At 42.2% G+C, this 17,588-nt stretch overlaps 1 protein-coding gene across 2 annotated transcripts in view; it reads right to left on the bottom strand.

Moving 5' to 3' along the window:
* The window catches only part of VPS54 (VPS54 subunit of GARP complex), a 49,552-nt gene continuing 31,964 nt past the window's right edge, over window positions 1-17,588 (bottom strand). For both annotated transcript variants that reach the window (XM_027453427.3, XM_072035320.1), the window contains 10 exons: window positions 17,130-17,311; window positions 16,268-16,380; window positions 14,881-14,944; window positions 13,026-13,131; window positions 9,808-9,895; window positions 8,094-8,215; window positions 7,902-7,982; window positions 4,223-4,330; window positions 3,235-3,329; window positions 1-1,270 (listed from right to left, as the gene is read on the bottom strand). In XM_027453427.3, coding sequence (XP_027309228.1) covers window positions 1,165-1,270; window positions 3,235-3,329; window positions 4,223-4,330; window positions 7,902-7,982; window positions 8,094-8,215; window positions 9,808-9,895; window positions 13,026-13,131; window positions 14,881-14,944; window positions 16,268-16,380; window positions 17,130-17,311 — 1,065 coding nt within the window. In that variant the 3' untranslated portion in view covers window positions 1-1,164. The remainder of the gene's footprint in view (window positions 1,271-3,234; window positions 3,330-4,222; window positions 4,331-7,901; window positions 7,983-8,093; window positions 8,216-9,807; window positions 9,896-13,025; window positions 13,132-14,880; window positions 14,945-16,267; window positions 16,381-17,129; window positions 17,312-17,588) is intronic.

Raw genomic sequence — 17,588 nt, 5'->3', positions numbered from 1 at the left:
TCTGATTTTATAGCTTTATTTTGACTGACAATTAATGACATCTGTTATGCTAACAGATAAGCATGCCTGTCTGAAGAAACCATAGGCGCGCACACACTGGAGACCATTCCATCATATATAATCAGCACAGGGTTAGGCACTCAGACTATGCTTAGGTAAAGAGGTGTGAGGTGAAATACACAGGCACTTTTACTTAGTACTGGCAGCATCCAGTCTTAAAAGGTAGTATTTAAAAAAAAAAACTCTTAAATTAATTTCAGTTGCACCTTCTTTAACAGTACAACCCTTTATAAGCAGCCTAAAAACTTTAAAACGCCTCCTGGCCCATTTTCTGTGTCCTATTTTGTCTCTATTTAGTGAAAAACCAAACAACTCAGCACAGTACTTACCCTGGTGTAAGTGGCAATGCCTAGTCGGCGGTGGGGTAGCTGCAGGAAGCCATCTGCACACCAACCTTTTTACTACCTTCAGGTTCCACGAGAAGCCCGCTGTTATTTTGTCATTGCTAATGATTACGAGTTCACAACTCTATCCTCTAGTAATGGCTTCAGTGAACAGGCAGTTTATTAGAAAATCGTATCTTCAGGTGGCAGTTTAGAGCCCAGCTGTGAGAAATACCCTGAAACAGGACTGCTTCCTAACAAATCTGAATCCTATATGCAAGCAATCAAAAGACATTTATTTATATAAAGTTCTGTAAAAAAATAAATTTTAGAACAGCATAGTTTCATAGAGAAAAACATTTTCTACAGAGTTCCAACTGCAAGATTCTTATATTGTACCATCATTAAATAAGGTGGGACACCATGTGAATTTCATTGCACTAGAAGAAATGCAAAGCATCTTTTTAATATAAAGATATACAGAGCATTCTAGACAACTACAGCTGTGTTACAGCTATGTGTTCTTTTGGATTTGGTCCAAAGAAACCTGAGTCTGTTTCCAGAGAGAATGAAAAACATTGCACAGACAGCTGATCACTTGTTTCTTGCTGAAGGACACTGAAAAGATCACTCCCTGCAGCTCACTCTGAGTCTAGTTTCCCCGACTATCAATAGTGTCCTTTCTTGGACTCTGTTCTTAAGTATTCACCTCACAGTCGTCACGCTTCGTAGAAGAAAGTCGGTCTGTTGTCAGAGCCAAGTGACTGCTCCCAGTGGATTATCACCTCTTCTGCTCCCAAATTTCAGCCATGTTCAGGTCTAAGTTGTTAAGGCCTTTCAGCGCTTGAAGGTTTCCAGTGTAAAAAGCTACATCTGACGTAACCAGTCTGCATTGAAACACAGGATAAGATTAGCATCTGAAAGCATCAAATCTAGCTCAAATATTTAGAGAAAGCCACCAGAGGTTAGTTATGAATCAAACAATTACTGTGATGCATGCTCAAATACTATGACCAGCTTAGGTATAATAAACATCAGCCCAAAACTCAATGCGATGGAAGTTTTTCTTACAATGGTGATAGTACACAACCTGGGATTCCTGCTAGATGTAAAACCAGTTTTTGGAGAAGGGAGATGAAAATTCAGCAGGAATTAGGCACCCAAAACTTCTATCCTCTTGCTGTAATCCCAGGCTTATCTTGACTTAAAATTCTGATTCCATCACAGTTTAGAACACTAATTATTGCAATATTAGCTTCTGTATTCTGAATACAGGAAAATATTCATAATATTAGAAAATAATAATAATTTTAGAAAATAATAGAAAAACAACAACCAAACAGCTATACTGAGTGTTTACAACACTTACATCCAGAGTTAAAATCCATCACACTGTTGAAACACATCGTGGGATCACACAAACATGACCACAGTGTTTCTGGTTAGGAAACAGCAAGATGTAGGACTGAAAGCTGTATTATCACAGTTGAAAGATAACCAAGATTCACAGATTTGGATTTTTACTATTGTTACAGAAACAAGCAGGTTACAATGGGATGAGAAACAGAAAACCGTGCTAAAAAGTAGGTCAGTAAAGACTGCAGGAACAGCATCAAGTGAAATGCAGTGTTTGATATTTTCCTTCTCAAAATGCCCCAGCTACATTTTTGGAGAGATGCGTGCTCTAAAGGAAGCAACTGCTGCCACAAAAGAAGCAGGCTTGGGGGGCATCACTGCTTCCAGCTGGAGGTGAGGGACCCTTCTGACAGGGAGGATGACCCTGCTGGGAAACACAGGGCCGCTAAAGGGATCCTTCTAGGCCCTCCAACTACAGGCATCGACCAAAACCAAAAGCAGCAGCACAGCTCAGGATTATGCAAGAAGCCCAAGATCAAACACTCCACACAGCACCCTGGGTGCTTGAGTTTGGGCTGTGCAGCCTCGCTCTATGCAGTAAACTTGCTGGCTTACATCTCTGTTATCTGTAACTACACCACGAGTACAGAACAGCATTTCACAGAGACTCACATAGAAGACAAGGATGAATAAGCTTAAGCAGGACAAGAAAGAATAAATTGGGACAGGAACAAAATTCTTCTTTCCAGCAACATTTAAGAGCATTTATAAAACCTCCTTCTCTGGCTTCTTCAACCTAAGACAAGGCTTTCTTGCAGGTGGCTAGGCGGACTGAATTCCACCCTTGCTACGCCATAAATAAGGGTCATTAAGCAGTCTTTTGTTTCAGGGCACAATCTGCCTTAAAATAGAGACTGAGCCACAAGAGGCTGCACGCTTCCTCCTGAGGTGACCAGGCAGCATCAGGCACGCACCCCTGAGAAGTGCTGCTGACCAGTTGTGGCGAGAGAAGATTATACTGGGACAGGAAAGGGCAACGTGCTCGCAGAGCTTATCTCAGTTCAAATCTCTATTTCTGCCACAAAAACAATTGCTGTGTAGAAGCTACCCGACGCACAGATGAAATGCCACTTTTTCTTATTTTACTCTGCTAGCACCATGAGTCATCATCCTCATTTTAACACTGCTTCCAGGATCACTCAATTCTTGCAAGTTAAAATGTGGCTGCTGCTGTCACACCGAAGGGGAAAAAGCAATTCACAAACTGAGGAGCCCTACACAACTCTCACAGCAGACCTCCAGTAAGACAATGCCCAACTCCCCAACCTATTAGCAAGCTGATTGCATTCCGATGGTGATGTCCCTTATTGTAAGAAGGCTCCAAACAAATCCTTAAAAAATATGGGAGTGTGGCTGCATTCTGCTTTCCAAACTTCTTACAGAGGACAATGTCCACCCATTTAAATTAAGCGGTAAAAGAAGTGCTCAAACTCACCCATTCTGAGGTCCTCCGTCATTGACTACGTTTAGGTGGGCCAGCTGCCTCTTCAGATGAAGTTTGTAGCTTGCGTTAATTCTTAAAAACAACATCTGGAAGAAACCAAAGAATCAGGATAAGGAACCGTCTCCATGCTTGCATCATTGCCTACAGAGAAGAAATACCTTGCAAATATCTAAAATCACACTGACCTTCTGTTTTATTCATGCAATTCATGTGATTTTCCCTTCTGCCTCAATACATCACCTACAGGACAGTATACACAGGCCTTATCTGTTACATGTTGCACCTAGAGATACACTCTTTTAAACATGATCTTTTTCTTCCCTGTTCCTCTGGATCATCTGGCAACTTATATTCAGGCTAGAACACAACGTATCTTTTTTCTGAACTACTACCACTTACAGTCTTTTTTCCATGAGGAAGTCAAAAAAAAAAAAACCAACAGTTTGAAGGGAACATTTAATTTAGTGTAAAAAGAGAACCTACAGCTCAGCACATTCAGTGACTATCGGCCCTTCCTACCCTTAGATTTACAGCTCTGCAGCAAAATACTAAAAAAGCCTATCTGGTACAATTTGGCCACAAAATATGTTTAGGGACCTTCAGAACCCACTGTGTTTGAGCAGTGTTACAGAAGAATTCCCCCAAAGGGCTGTCTTTGAGCCCTGAAGTGCTGCCATTTGCATAGCATTTCAGCACTAATGTCTGAATTGAAGATCCACCTCTCTAGACATGAAACCGCAGCTCCAAATGCTGGAACCAGTTAATTTTGTGTGTCTCATTGTTCTTGCTGCACATTCAAATGTGTATTTCGGTTCAGACCAAGCTGTCTACGTGACTGCTGCCAACCCCTCTCATGTGTGGGTTTTGCAAAAACCTGGTATTTCCCCCCCGTTCACAGATAAAGCAGAAGTCTCTCTGTTACACAGTGAGTGTGCCTTTGCAAAGGAGGTGTTACATGAATCCCAAAAATAACATTCACCTGAGTTTGTTCCTCGGGAAGGAGATCATATATAGCTTCGTGCATCTTTGCCATTTGCTTGCAGATATTCCTGAAGCACGCTGAAGGAACAGGAGCTTTCACTTCATACTGGAAATAAAAACAAAAGCCCTTACTCCTTTCTGCCACGGTTAACTGGTTCTCACAGGAGAGTTTCCATTGGCCACCTGAAGCCCCGCATTGCTGCTAACGGTGTCGTGGACCAAGGCTCATTTAGCACACCACAAATGAAAGCAGTCACTGGGCACGATCTGTGGCTCCCAAAACACCAAAACATCATACAATCTTTTATCACTTCCTGCTTTCTAAACAGTCACATTCAAAGCGCTATGAAAGCTGAGAATTTCCCAACTTCATCTGCTCATCTTTGTTAGTTTTAATTGCTTCTCCTCGCTTATTATTTTTTGTTGGTTTCCATTACCCTATGAATTACAGATGCGGACAGAATAATCACTGCAGCGGCTGAAGAGATGCACACGATGTGCCCTGCTAGCTGGCCCACTCCACTCTTCTTCGGATTTATATTCTCGCCAGGATCCCTGACAGAAACGATTATACCTCTGAAGAATATGCCCCCCAGAACTTCACCAGAGGAGACTGCTTCTCTAAAATTGCATGCATACAAATTTCTGAAGGAACGAGGGAAGAAAAGCATAAAACGCAAGGTGCTGACAACTCAGTGTGGGCCAAGAAGCTAACACAAACTGCTGCAGGAATATCTGGGAAAGCAAAGTAGGAAACTTCTTTTCTCTAACAGCGCCCGAGATCTGAGAAATGAGGCATGGAAACCACCAGAAGGCGAGTGATTTGCTGCAAAGGGAACAAAACTCTTACGTCCCCACCCTGGAAAGGGAAAATCTGAATGTGAGCTTAGTTTTTCCAGGTACTTCTATCCCAGCGGCAGCAGTGAAGCCAACTCTTCTTCATCTCCTGGTGGAGAGGCTGTGCTAGTGGGGGCCTGGGTTAAACACCCATGGGTCTGCCTCTCTAAGGAAGGCGATCCTTCGCCACACAGGCTTGCACAACTCAGCCCAAGGCCTGACTCATGCTCACTAATAATTTACCAGCACATAGGAGGAGATGCTCGCTCATATGCTGGCCTGAATTGTGAAAGAGAACAAAGCTTGCCTAAGTGGGGGAGAAAAAAGGAGCGGGGAGTTCTGAGAAAGTCTTTAAGGAAAAGCCAAACCAATAACTAATAGGAGAAGCAGCAGAAAGGTGGTACTTAGTGCTCCAGGAGCCCTGCTCCCTGCGTGGGACAACCACAGAGCACTCAGGATTGTGCCTCAAGACGTGAGTTAGGCAACAAACGATTTACAATTTACCAGCGTGGTGTAAAGCCAGAGGGAACTGGCAAGCCGCAGCTAAGGCTCTTGCATGACTACAGACAAACTCCTCATGATGACAGGGAAAAAGCTACAGCACCAGAAAGAAACATGAGCTCCAGCCCTGCACGTAGCTGGCCATTTTTATCTCCCGCTAAGGTCAGCAGCGTGTAACGCCACGAGGGATCAGACAAAAATTCACTGCTCTGCTTTCCAAACAGTCACAAGACAGCAAGCTGCAAGAGAAGCAAAGAACCCCACCTGTTTTGTTTTTTCCATGAACGTTTATCCCTTTCTAAAAACCTGTGCCTTTTAAAACTGTTAATTATAGCTGTTACACATCCCTGTTCTCTCTTTACGCCTGTGCCAAAGCCACCAGAGGGATGCACAGCGGTACAGCTCCCCACGGAGCACCCAGCCTCGTGGCGGTGGGGTGGCAGAGCACAGCTCCTGCTCTGCAGGGCTTGGGAAGGCAGAAATCAGTTCCCTGCGCTGCCCAAGCACCAGGCCAGTGTCCTACAAACTGGACTAAACCATTCCTTCCGCACAAAGCAGCGGGGTTTCCAGGCTGTGCAATTTATTTGGGTTTAAACCACGCTGGATGTGGCGCTGCCATGAAGCTCACTTCCTCGTTCAGATGTAGGCACGTAAAAGCAGATGAGCACTTTATCCACAAGCCACTGAAGTATCTGGACCCTCACAAAAACCTATGCAACAAAGCTACTGACGTGCCCGTTTGCAAATTTCCCATGTTTTTATATTCTGCACTGTCTTCAGTGCCAGGACTTTATTACTGCAGGAACAAGAGGAGCCAAATTATGGGATATGTTAGGAAGGGAGGCAAATCAACACATGGCCTCCTCTTCTGTACTCTGTGGGTTGCATTCCTATGAGCCAGGCGCTCTCACTCAAGCCTTTAGGACCTTTATAGAACAGGAATATTCTCAGTTTGTATCTCCTGCCAGCTCACAAGAGGTGAGCAGGCTGCAAAGATGGAAGGACAGTAGGCGATAGATGCTCACTCACTACCATCAGGAACAAAAAGCGTGTTCATGATCTGCTGTGGGCTAACTTGTTTAGTATCGATGACCAACATTCCTGCATTTGTTTTTTACTTTCACAAGGAGTAACAAAAAGTGATCAAAAAGCCATGCACAGAACTGCTATTTATGAACTTCAGAAAAAGGCATAAACATGTGTTCAAAATGTAAACACAACAGAGGGAAAAAAAGAGTTCTCACTTAAATGTTTTGGATTTTTTTCCCTACATTTAGGTGACACTGTGGCTACAAGAAACACATGACAAGAAAAAGCACAGCACGGAATAAACAACACACAATAAAATAACAGAAACAGCACGGAAGACAGAAATTCTGCCTGTTACAGCTGCCCCACTGCAGTGAAACCCCACACACACCAACCCATGCCCCAGCACAGAGATGCTGCGATTCTCACAAGCTGCCACAAGGAAGAGGTTGGCCAAGGTCAATCAATCAAATCTGACGCTGAAGGATTAATCCTTTTCTCTCATGAAAGAGCTTTTTTTTCCTTTTTTTCCTAAGAGCATAAGAGCCAAAGCGAAGCACTAAGCTTTAAACGCTCACATGCTTTATGCATCAGATTTGTGTGCCCAACAGGCCCGTCCTGGGGCAGAGTCTCTTCTGTAGCTCCAAGGGGTGCAGCCTCCAGGTGAGTCAGTGACTGGAGCCTGCCCAGGGCCAACCTGTTGAGCTGACAGGCACTCATAAAACACTAAGAGAACCTAATGGCACAGCCATCAGCTCTGCTACGCAGCAGGAACTACTCAGCACAGACTTCTAGTCCCCAGGCTTGCAGCTCTATCAATGAGCAGATCCCTCCCTCAAGAAAATTTCCTCCTCAGCATTTTTTTGCTGTTTCCTCAGCTGCAGGAAATTACACGCACAGAGGCACCATCTGGAAAAGCAGGAAAGGGGAACCAGCTCTTTGGGGCAGGCAAGAGGCAGCAGCAGCAACCTGACTGTAGACAAGCTGTCAAGGATAAAACTGCCCAAGGCAGAAGAGCGCTTCAGCTCCTAAACACCAGAGCATCCACGCCAGCCAAAGCACACCCATTACTGATGAAGGAGTAAATCAAAAATTTTTGGGGGTGAAGATGAATGACACCCATGTGGCAAGTGTTAGGACAAAATAAACTCCCAAGTACTGCACAAAACTGTGTATACAGAAAGTTCTAAGATGTTAAAATGACTCCTGATGAGGAAAGTTTAAGACTTCATTTGAAACATCCAGGCTGTATACAGTGAGACCTCCAACTGCAATTTACAGTGTGTATAATTATTTCTGTAAATCATTACCTTGGATAATAGTTTGTCAAACAAGCTATCCATTATGGCAACAAGCTTCGCTGAAATTTCAGCTATGTGGTCGTGATAATCCTGTAATGAAAGAGAATGGCTTTTATTTATTATCTAATGACATTCGTATTTTTCAGAGCACAACTGAGAAGCAGAACTTCCCGTTTAATTAGGAAACGCCAAAAGAATTACCTTTGTTATGTGGTCAAAATGCCTGAGCATGCTAAACTGCTTCGGCTGCAGTCGAGCTTCGAAATGAGCCCTGATAATAGGAATGTAGTGTACGATTAGCTGTAGGCAGCGTGAAGAAAGGGCTGTAAATCCAGAAGTGAGAGAGGAAAAGAAAAACAACAATTATTACACAAGAAGAGTCATTTGGTACAGACTGTGTCTGCTGTAACATGAATGAGATAGACCTAATGCCATTTAATATGCTTTAAAACAACCAAACAAGGTAACGAGGCAGGAGGTCAGCACTTTTTCCCCCTGGAAGACCCCACCCAGTGGAGACACCAGATGAGTACCTGGCAATTCACACCCAGATTCTGTAAAATATGGGATAAGGGACTGATTTTACAAGAGGCTTTAAGTGTCTGCTTGACATTTTGAGCCCTGAGCACATGCAGACATCAGAGAGATCTCACAAGACCTGACTCATCAGCTACCTAACCTCGGCAGCCACATTCTCCAGGCACCAACATTTCTCCCCCGACAGACGTACACAAACACACTGCCCTGCCAGCGCCGAGCTGCTGAGAGCCAGCTCCTGCCTGTGGTGCCGGCAGGATTCCCAAAACTGAGCTTCTCCTGAGCCAGCAGCAGGACATGCAGTGGTGCCAGCACAATTGCCAAGCCTTCTGGAGCAAGGTCCTAAAAGCAGCTTCTCTCTGCTCACCTGTGTCTGCTGCAACACCACAGCCGGTGGCTCCCTGGCCAGAAGCCTCTCAAACCACCCTCAAGCTCATCTCTTTTTAGAAGTTAAATGCAGTTTGGTAATCAGTACACCCTGAAACATGGGAACTGGGAGCTCAAACACCTGCTTTAACCCGCAGGTGAAGAGCCACCAAAGGCTCTTCATTTCAGTTTAAAACTGAGGGGTCTGAAGCACCACGTCAGGCTGTTCTGCAGCGTGGAAGCCTACACCTAGCTCTCCCTGAAAAGGGCAGATAAAGCAGCCCAGGCAGCAAACTCTGCACTGCCAATTCAGCTAAATAGCTGCACCCTTCAACTGAGAGATTCTAAAGCCCAGAGTTTGGATTCAGCGCACAGACACAGAGCCCTAATTTACCTGACTGCACTGAGCCATTCGACCACATAAAGACTAAGTGTTTGATTCAGAGCCACCCGCAGAAATCATTCTGCACATTACTGACACGCGGTTATAACCCACAGGAGCAGCGTTTGGACACTGCGTTACAAAACACAGCACCACAGGGCAGATGGGACAGCACAGCTCAGCAAAACACACGGCGAGACTGGCGTTTGGCTGGATTCCTCTACCTACATACCTCCAGTCTCAAGGCTGAAATGCTGAGCAGCTCCCAAGCACGCCAATGTCACCACTGAAAAAGTAACTACGCCTTCCCACAGGCAAAACATTTTCATGGAAAAACTTACTAGCCTGTTTATTTCCTTCTCACAACAGAGAAGAGCTTTGTATTTGTGAAGCAAAGCGGTAGACAGCAAAGGAATTTGATGGATTTTAGTGCACCCCTTGAACAGACAACTCATTACCCTTTATATTTGTTTTACCTTCTAACAAGGAAGGTTTTATCACTGCCTGTGCTCCACACACAGCACCACAACACAAGAATAGCTTATCCTAAATGTTTAGTGGTTGGTTTTTGTTTGTTTTTTAAACAGACGAGAGTATGAGATTTGACACTTCAAATACAGAAATCCTTACCTAGATTTTTTGTAGTGATTGTTTTCAAGCCAACAACTTGCAACGCGCCAGCTCCAAGCACCAGTTGGCAGCTTCTAGAGTTGAAATACTACAAGACCAAAAAAAAAAGATAATGAAAAGGTATGCTGACTCTGTAAGAACGACACATAACCACAGTTTAGAAATACTATCATTAGAATTGTGCAAGGTTAAACAGATGATTACAAAATAAACAAAGGCACTACCAGGGTTTCACATACTCATACTATAGAGGAGTCCATGACTATTAACTAGTAAGACAGAAGGAACTTTTTTTTAAAGCCAATTTCAGCAGTCACTGGCCTGTAGTATTTTTCGACTCAGCTTAGGCTAAAGCACTCAAGGCAGTGCTTCATGAAATGGAAGCAGAAATAACGTTATTAAAAATACAGTTAGCTAGTCAGTGACTTCAATCCGGGGACTAATTTCTGCTTTTGTATGAGACCTTTGGGTGAGGTTGCTCTGAGTCTAGAAATAGAGTATTAAGTCAGAGGTGCTGCAGACTAGCTACGTTCAGCCTTACTTTGAAGGCACTACACTGGCAGCTTTGTACTAGAAATCTAAAAAAATGTTCTTCTGAAACCGGGGCCTTGGACAAAGTGAAGGGTAAAAATCTCACTAGTTTTGCTAAGTAGAGTGGAGGGAGTAGAAATGTTAATACCAGAACGGAAAATATCAAAAGGACTCGTTTCTAACTTTGGCTCCAGACTTTTCACACTGTTCATGTTACAGGAAGCTTGAAAAAAAACACAAACTCACTGCTGCTGAAGTAGCCAAATTTGTGTTTATAACACTACAGAGTGCTGAGATCTAGGAAATGATGCACAGAAGTCTTGAAGCAACATCAAAAACCAACGCTACAAGAATTGCAGGTATAATGGATGACTTTTGACTTGATCTTCCTAACTCAGCTGCAGCAGAAAGAAGTAATTAAATGCACACAGGCCTACGAGGTCTCTGGAAGGTTAAGGATGTGCTAAGAGGAACTGTCAGTCTTATTCTGGAATTCTTATTCTGGAACAAGTAAATAAGTAAATTCTTATTCTGGAATTCTTATTCTGTCAGTCTTATTCTGGAATATTCAAAATACTCTAGCCCAGGTTGGGTGATGCAGCAGTGATGAAGGAACTGTTGCTGTTGTCTCTGAGACCTGTGCTGAATGGACAGGAGTTCCAGGGCTCGTGTTTGAGCAGAACTGAGACACTGGAGTGGAAATCAGGAGGTTAAACCTAAAGAGATGGCACCTTCTCTTGTACTATTTTCAAGCTATTGCCTGAAACTAGTCACCAAACTCAGGACCGCAGGGGATGTGCTGTGAGCAGCGCATGTGCACCTGCTCTGGGCTGCCAGAGTAGTGAGTCGAGGGCAAGAAAAGCAACCCAGACCTAGTGCTCACAGCTGAACCTGAGCTACACGTGGTCCCTGAGCCGACAAGGGGCATAATCTACTCTGCTCTCAGGCAGAAGTCAGGATCTGAAACTGTCTGACATTCGCTTCATCCCCTCCTCCTGAAAAGCAGGGCCTTTTCTTATGCCTCCTGGTGGACTTCAGAAGCAGATCCACTGAGCAGACATCCTACACAGCCTAAGCTCCTCGGAGGTATTTAGCTTAGGTTAGCGTCAGCTCATCAACTGTGTGGCAGACCATTAGAAGCATGTTCTATAAAGAATGATAGACGCTTGCACTCTCCCCCTGCCTTTCAGGGATATTGCTAACTTACCGGATGGCCTGTTGCAGACAAAGCAGCAAGGAAGCAGCGTGTCTGAAACATCAAAAGAGCAATACTCCCTCCTTGTGTCTGCTTGGAGGAAAGCATTTCCACATTCTGGAACCATGGCTGCAGACCTTCTCTTGTCTGCGCCAGGTAAACTCCAGTAACAATGGTTGTGTTTTTTGATCAAACACAGGTGTTGTTTCACTCGGGTTACAGCCACAGCTCGAATTTCATCATCTGGGAACCACTTCACAGCTTTCAATCACAATACAGACTAGCTCTTGTTACATTTGTCATGCAATTATCACACAAAGTATAGCGACTTGCAAGGACACCTTTAAGGAACTCTTATTTTGCCCAAAACATTAAAAAAAAAATGCACTTTTGTTTTGGTTCTTGTCATCTTTCTGATGGTCACCTCACTGCCACAGAGATAGGAACTACAACAACTGAACTGCACATGCTATTTGGGTACCAAGGAATAAAACATGACTGTTCTGCCTGCCTGCAAAAAGGTGCTGCAAGTCCTGTGTGAAGCAGCAGCTTGAGAACAAGGTGGAAAGAGAAGGATCCCAGTCCCAAACTAGCTTGATTCTCCTTGGATAGTACTTAGAAAGGGGAAGGTTTGAGGATGAAGCTAAATGATGACTGCAGGAAGGAGTGTGCCTGTGTCTGGATATTCAGATAGGAACTACTAGCCAAAAGGAAGATTATTTAAAGGACTCTCTCCCCATGTATGTTCCCTCCACAGCCCCTTTATGTAAAACCTACTTTTGCAGAGTATAATCTGTTGGTCTTTTATCAATTATGCTTCTGTTCAGAACTCTAAAACCTGGTATAACCTTTGTGGACAAAGACATCAGTGAAAAACTTGAACTGAATTAACCGGTGAGCTATGGATATATAAGAAAGTTTTCAGAAGCACTCACGTGCTCCTTTTATTCTTGTTTACTTGTATCACCTTGCAGTATCGGTGCTGTATCAGCTTTCATCTTCTCTAGAGAGAAACAGATTAATAAAGGGCCTGGTCTTTTATCATCTTTGCATTTTACAACAGCAGCTTCATCCTATACTATTTTTCATGCTTCTACTGACCATATTTCTACCGACTTGTAGAAATCAAGGGAATAGGTTCCTTCCTGAATACAGATACATCTTGGTGACATCTGGAATCAAATCACTTCTCTGTCAGTAGCATTAGTCCTACATCCACCCTGAAGGACAAGGAGCTATGACAAACACTACTAGATGGGATTTCAAATATCCCAGGTGACCAAAAGAAGGACGGCCTTCCCGACACAAGAAATTGCATCTTCAATTCCCTTAGCTTAAAAACTTACCTTACAACACAATAACAAATGCAATAGTTTCTAAATAATTTGTATCATTTATATCAAGTCATAAAAGCATGCAAAACATTAGTGCAAAATATATTTGCTGCCCTGAATATTCTGGACAAGTACAGACTGTACATTTGGAGTCATACCTTCAGTAAATCAGACAGGCGGGTAAGCATGTCAGTGGTGATGGAAGGAATGTTATCCACACACTGGCAGTACTCAAGGATTATTCTTATTAACAGCAATACTGTCCTGCAAGAGAGGAAACAGCCAAATATGTCATCTCAGTGAACACAGGATATCACAAAATTACAAACAGGCCAGTCACGCTGATAGAAAGCTACCTAATGCTGGAGGTTACAGTATTAAATAAACCCAGTAACTGATCTGAGGTAAAAACTTAACATAAAAAACATATCTAAAGAATACCCATTTCAGAGGGTGGTGCGTGGATAAAGTGCTTAATGTGTATGAGAGAAAACCTCTAATATTTATCAGCATAACTTCTTAATCTCCAAAAATAACTACTGTGGAACTAGAAGCCTCTGTGCAGATGTTAGCTGGTGAAAAAGTCTAAAGCTCCTTTCTTGTAACACTCCATAGTTCTGGCTAACTTTGAGCAGGTATAATTCAGAGCCTGTAGACAACAGCCACTGAAAAGAATGCAATGGGTGCTGAGGATTCAAAAAGAAAGAAAGCAGCTATCAAGGAACAGCACCAAATATTTAAAGATGCTGAGTACCTGTAATTTCCCATGAATGCAGTGGGGACTAGAGAATTTGGGAGGTACTGCATGGAATTAGGAAGGCTCCACGAAGAGCAAGTACACTCCCTTGAATTCAAATGCAGAGAAGACCAGAAAACCAAGGCCAAATCAAATTTCAGAGTAGATATTCTAACACTTCTAAATATAAATTCACTTTCTTCTTTTAGGCAGCAGGGTATGGAAAGAAGCAGAACAATCACTGAGAATAAGCACCTGAAGAATTCGGGGGGGGAACATCTAGCCTTTTTTTGGTGAATGTTTTTGATTTAATACAATGAAAATGTATGTAATAGTGTGTGGAACAGTATTTGTATCGCTGTGAAGCTGACAATAGGTTTGCGGAGCTAAAAATAAAGTTTCAAACGAGCAGAGATGAATTATCTAATATATAGTCTATTAAGTAAATTTTATCCTTCAGAGTGTGTTTAAATGCTCCTACTTGACCTGAAATGCTCTTTTGCAGTGATTTCGGTAGGCTGGCACTGAAGTTCTGAGCCATCAGCTTCTGGTTCTAATTGAACAACGGCACATCATCATGAAACAACGACAGCTGGTCAAAGACATTATGTAAATCAGCACTTTTTGGTTTAAGTTTGGGGTAAATTGATGTTAGGGCTCTGGGGAGTGAGATCTTCCTGCTTTTACTCCCTCTCCAAAAACACTTTCATGTATATTTAATGCTTAAGCCTCTCAGTCTTTGGAAACACAGAATGCTTTTGAATGAAAGAAGTGTTTCAGTATTATGTATTTTAAAATCTCTCTGATATGGCCAGTTTTAAACTATTTTCAAACGTAAAGCAATCAGGATATCACGAAATAAGGAGTGCAGCTTCTGAGATAGCCCATATCTTATTTCGTATTCTGAGTAAGATAAGCAACCGTTCAGTAGTGGACTATTGTGTTTTGCCAGAGATAACCTATACTGTAAGAAATAAAAACAATATTCTATGAAGATAAATCTGTATTTTCATGAATAAGTGTCTTCATGAAATAATTGCTAAAATCAAAGGAAACCGTAAGTTCAGTCCAGTCATTCAGAGAATAAAAAGCATTTTAATACACAGAAGAGCTTGCAATGCTGTGTGACTGTTCAGGAGCTAGAAAAGAAATTAATCTGTGCAAGAAAAGGTTTTCTTTCTATTTAAATAAGATTGCTAAAGTTATTAGTATTTATCACAACTCTACTTAAAAACACTTGCCAAATAACCCACTGCTAAGAGAAAAATGCATCTTACCCAACTGTTGCATATTTTTGTCCTTCAACAATAAGAAACTCAGTTGGCTTTCTCTCTTCAGTAGCTAAAACATTTAGCAGAAAGGAAAAAGATGAGTTCAACTAAAAAGAAGCACGAAAAATGCTAATTTCTAGAAACCAAGCGTTCCCCTGCCCAAGTTTGAAAACAATGAATAAATCTTTGGAATATGTCTTTATTTAAAAAAGCGTCACCCTTCATAATCAATGTAAGTAACCTTGCTGGTTGTATCTGCTAGAATACAGATGGGATTTTAGATGAAAAAAACCCCAAAGTCCCACAGTCATTATGGATTTAGAAACTTCAAATGCAGCAGGTTAGAAATACAAGAAGAAAGGCAGAAGCCACTAGGTTTTCTACTGTGCATTCTCTAATGATTTGCTGTGTATATTAATATTTTAGCTTCAAACCACTACTTCCCTCAGTAGCTCTTAGTGATGCAGTTTTTCATGCTAAATTTGATGCTTCCAGTTTTCTATCTGCTTGAAGGAAGCAGCAAAAGCTTCTTTTAAGAGGAATGGCAGATGAGCATCTTTTGGTATTGTGCTCCATGATTTGGGTGAGTATTGCCTCATCTCACCCTCCATCTCTGCTGTGCTCCTTTTGGGGGAGCAGGGAGGGTTTCCACACCACGACAGTACTATAGTTTCCTCCTCTTTATCTCTTGCCATTTTCCTTCCCCTCTGTGTGTATTTTCTTCGCGTTCTAGCTGTTCACACACATTTATCACTGCAAGATTGGATGAGAACACCCACAAGGTAAAAATGCATTATGCAGTCCCATTTTGCACATGGGGAAATGAGGCACAAGGAGAAAAAAAATGACTTCTCTGAGGTCAAATGAGGTTTCTGTGGTGAGGTAAATAATTGAATGTACATAAGTTTTCACTTCCATGAGCAGCCACATAGCATGCTGCCTTTCATTGGAACAACTGGGAGATGAAGCTGTGGAAGAAGAGCTAGCTCTGTTTTACACAAAAGGGACTGAGCACATGCACGTGCTACTCAGTCCCTTGCAGCATTTTAGCAGTATGTTCTGGGGGAAAGACTACATTTCTGCATGGACTGGAAGCCTCTACAATGCGAATACTACTATAAAAAAGGAGCTTTCTTCCTGGGCTAACACTTAAATAGATTAAAAAGATAAATGTTAAGTTGGCCCAAGTTTCAACACCATTGACAGAAAAAAAAAACAAAAAAACACACCACTATCAATTTCCTTCCTTTTAGATTCTGCCCACAGAACCCAGAAAGCAAACACAGATCAAGAGTGACACAGTGACTTCAGAGTATGTCCATCAACATTAACCAGCACCATTTGTTGATAACATGTTTAAATTCGGGTAATGGTAGAACTGCAAGATACATACCTGTTGTTTTTTTTTCAGGGAGAGAAATTCTGCCATCTGACACAGAATCGACAAGATCCTGAAACTCAGCAGGAACTTCAGCCTGTTTCCAGCGCTCATTGTCCAAGAGTAGGCTGGTTATAAAGACAAAAGAAAGGAGGCTTAGAAAACGAAATACCTTCTCGTGGCACCTCTCTTGCCTGTACTGCTGTGGAACCAAAGATACAGTAATTTAAAAAAAAGCCAGTGGTCCAAAATGTTACATTATTAATCCTTATTAGAAAGAGGTGCAGTAGCAAATGAGAAAAACACCCTCCTTGGCCTAGAGATCTAACAATTCATTCATTCATACTATCAGAGGACAAAGGACCCTCTAGGGAGTAAAGATTCTTATGAGATCAGTGCCACTGAAATAATGTAGAATACCAAAACTTTAAGAACTTACGATGGATGACAGCAAAAAGGTCTTGATGTGTATTACTGGGAAGGCTATTTCCCAAGTGTGTTGGTTTTTTTTTTTGTGTGTGTGTGTGTTTCTTATTATTTTTAATGTTTTTCAAAACAGTTGGGCGTGAACTATCCTGGAGTTACTAACTGCTGAGATGGGACATTTCAGCCCTTCAAAATCACTTTGGAGTTCTCCCTGTAGCTACTAACTGCCTTTATTTAAATAATCATAGAACAATCCACTTTGAAGAAACTGTTATAAAAACTGTCAAAATCTAAAACCATTGAAAACAACTGTGTTTTAGAACAGTGTTCCACACTGCCCCCACTTAGCTAAGTACAACTGAATTACAAGCGTTCCAGGCAACAGAAGATCTGTGTTTGCATGGGAATGATAAAATTTAAGTAAGAACATGAAGGTTTTCTACCCAGATACCTTAGCTTTGTCTTCCTCTCCTCGTGGAACCTATTCACAAATTTATTGGCTTGACTCTGAAGTGCTCCTCGCAAGGACATACTTTTTCTGCCGCAGATCTGCTCGGTGTCTAAGATGAAGCCTTCCATCAACCGAGAAAGAGCGACAAACTCATTGGAATTCAGCTTCTCTAGGAAGCCACCCTAAATGCAAAGAAAATCCTTGTAAGGAGACTTAGCACCACAAACATTCAGAGAAGCCATGAAACAATTAGTCAGCATGTCTGAGGGCTGCTAGTATTTTAAGAGGGGTATTATTTAACTCTAAATGAAACACGGTAGGCTGACTGCAGCGCAAGCAACTATCTCGTCACAGATATGCATTCTCTGCATGGAACTTCAAAGACAGCAAGTCAGAATATTAGAAAGAGAAAACAAAAAGTAACAGAAACCCACATTGCCTTGCATTGACATAATATGT

Source organism: Anas platyrhynchos, chromosome 3 (genome assembly GCF_047663525.1).
Source record: "Anas platyrhynchos isolate ZD024472 breed Pekin duck chromosome 3, IASCAAS_PekinDuck_T2T, whole genome shotgun sequence".
Lineage (NCBI taxonomy): Eukaryota > Metazoa > Chordata > Aves > Anseriformes > Anatidae > Anas > Anas platyrhynchos.
Note: the sequence above shows the minus strand (reverse complement) of the source record. Positions and strands in the feature narration are given on the sequence as shown.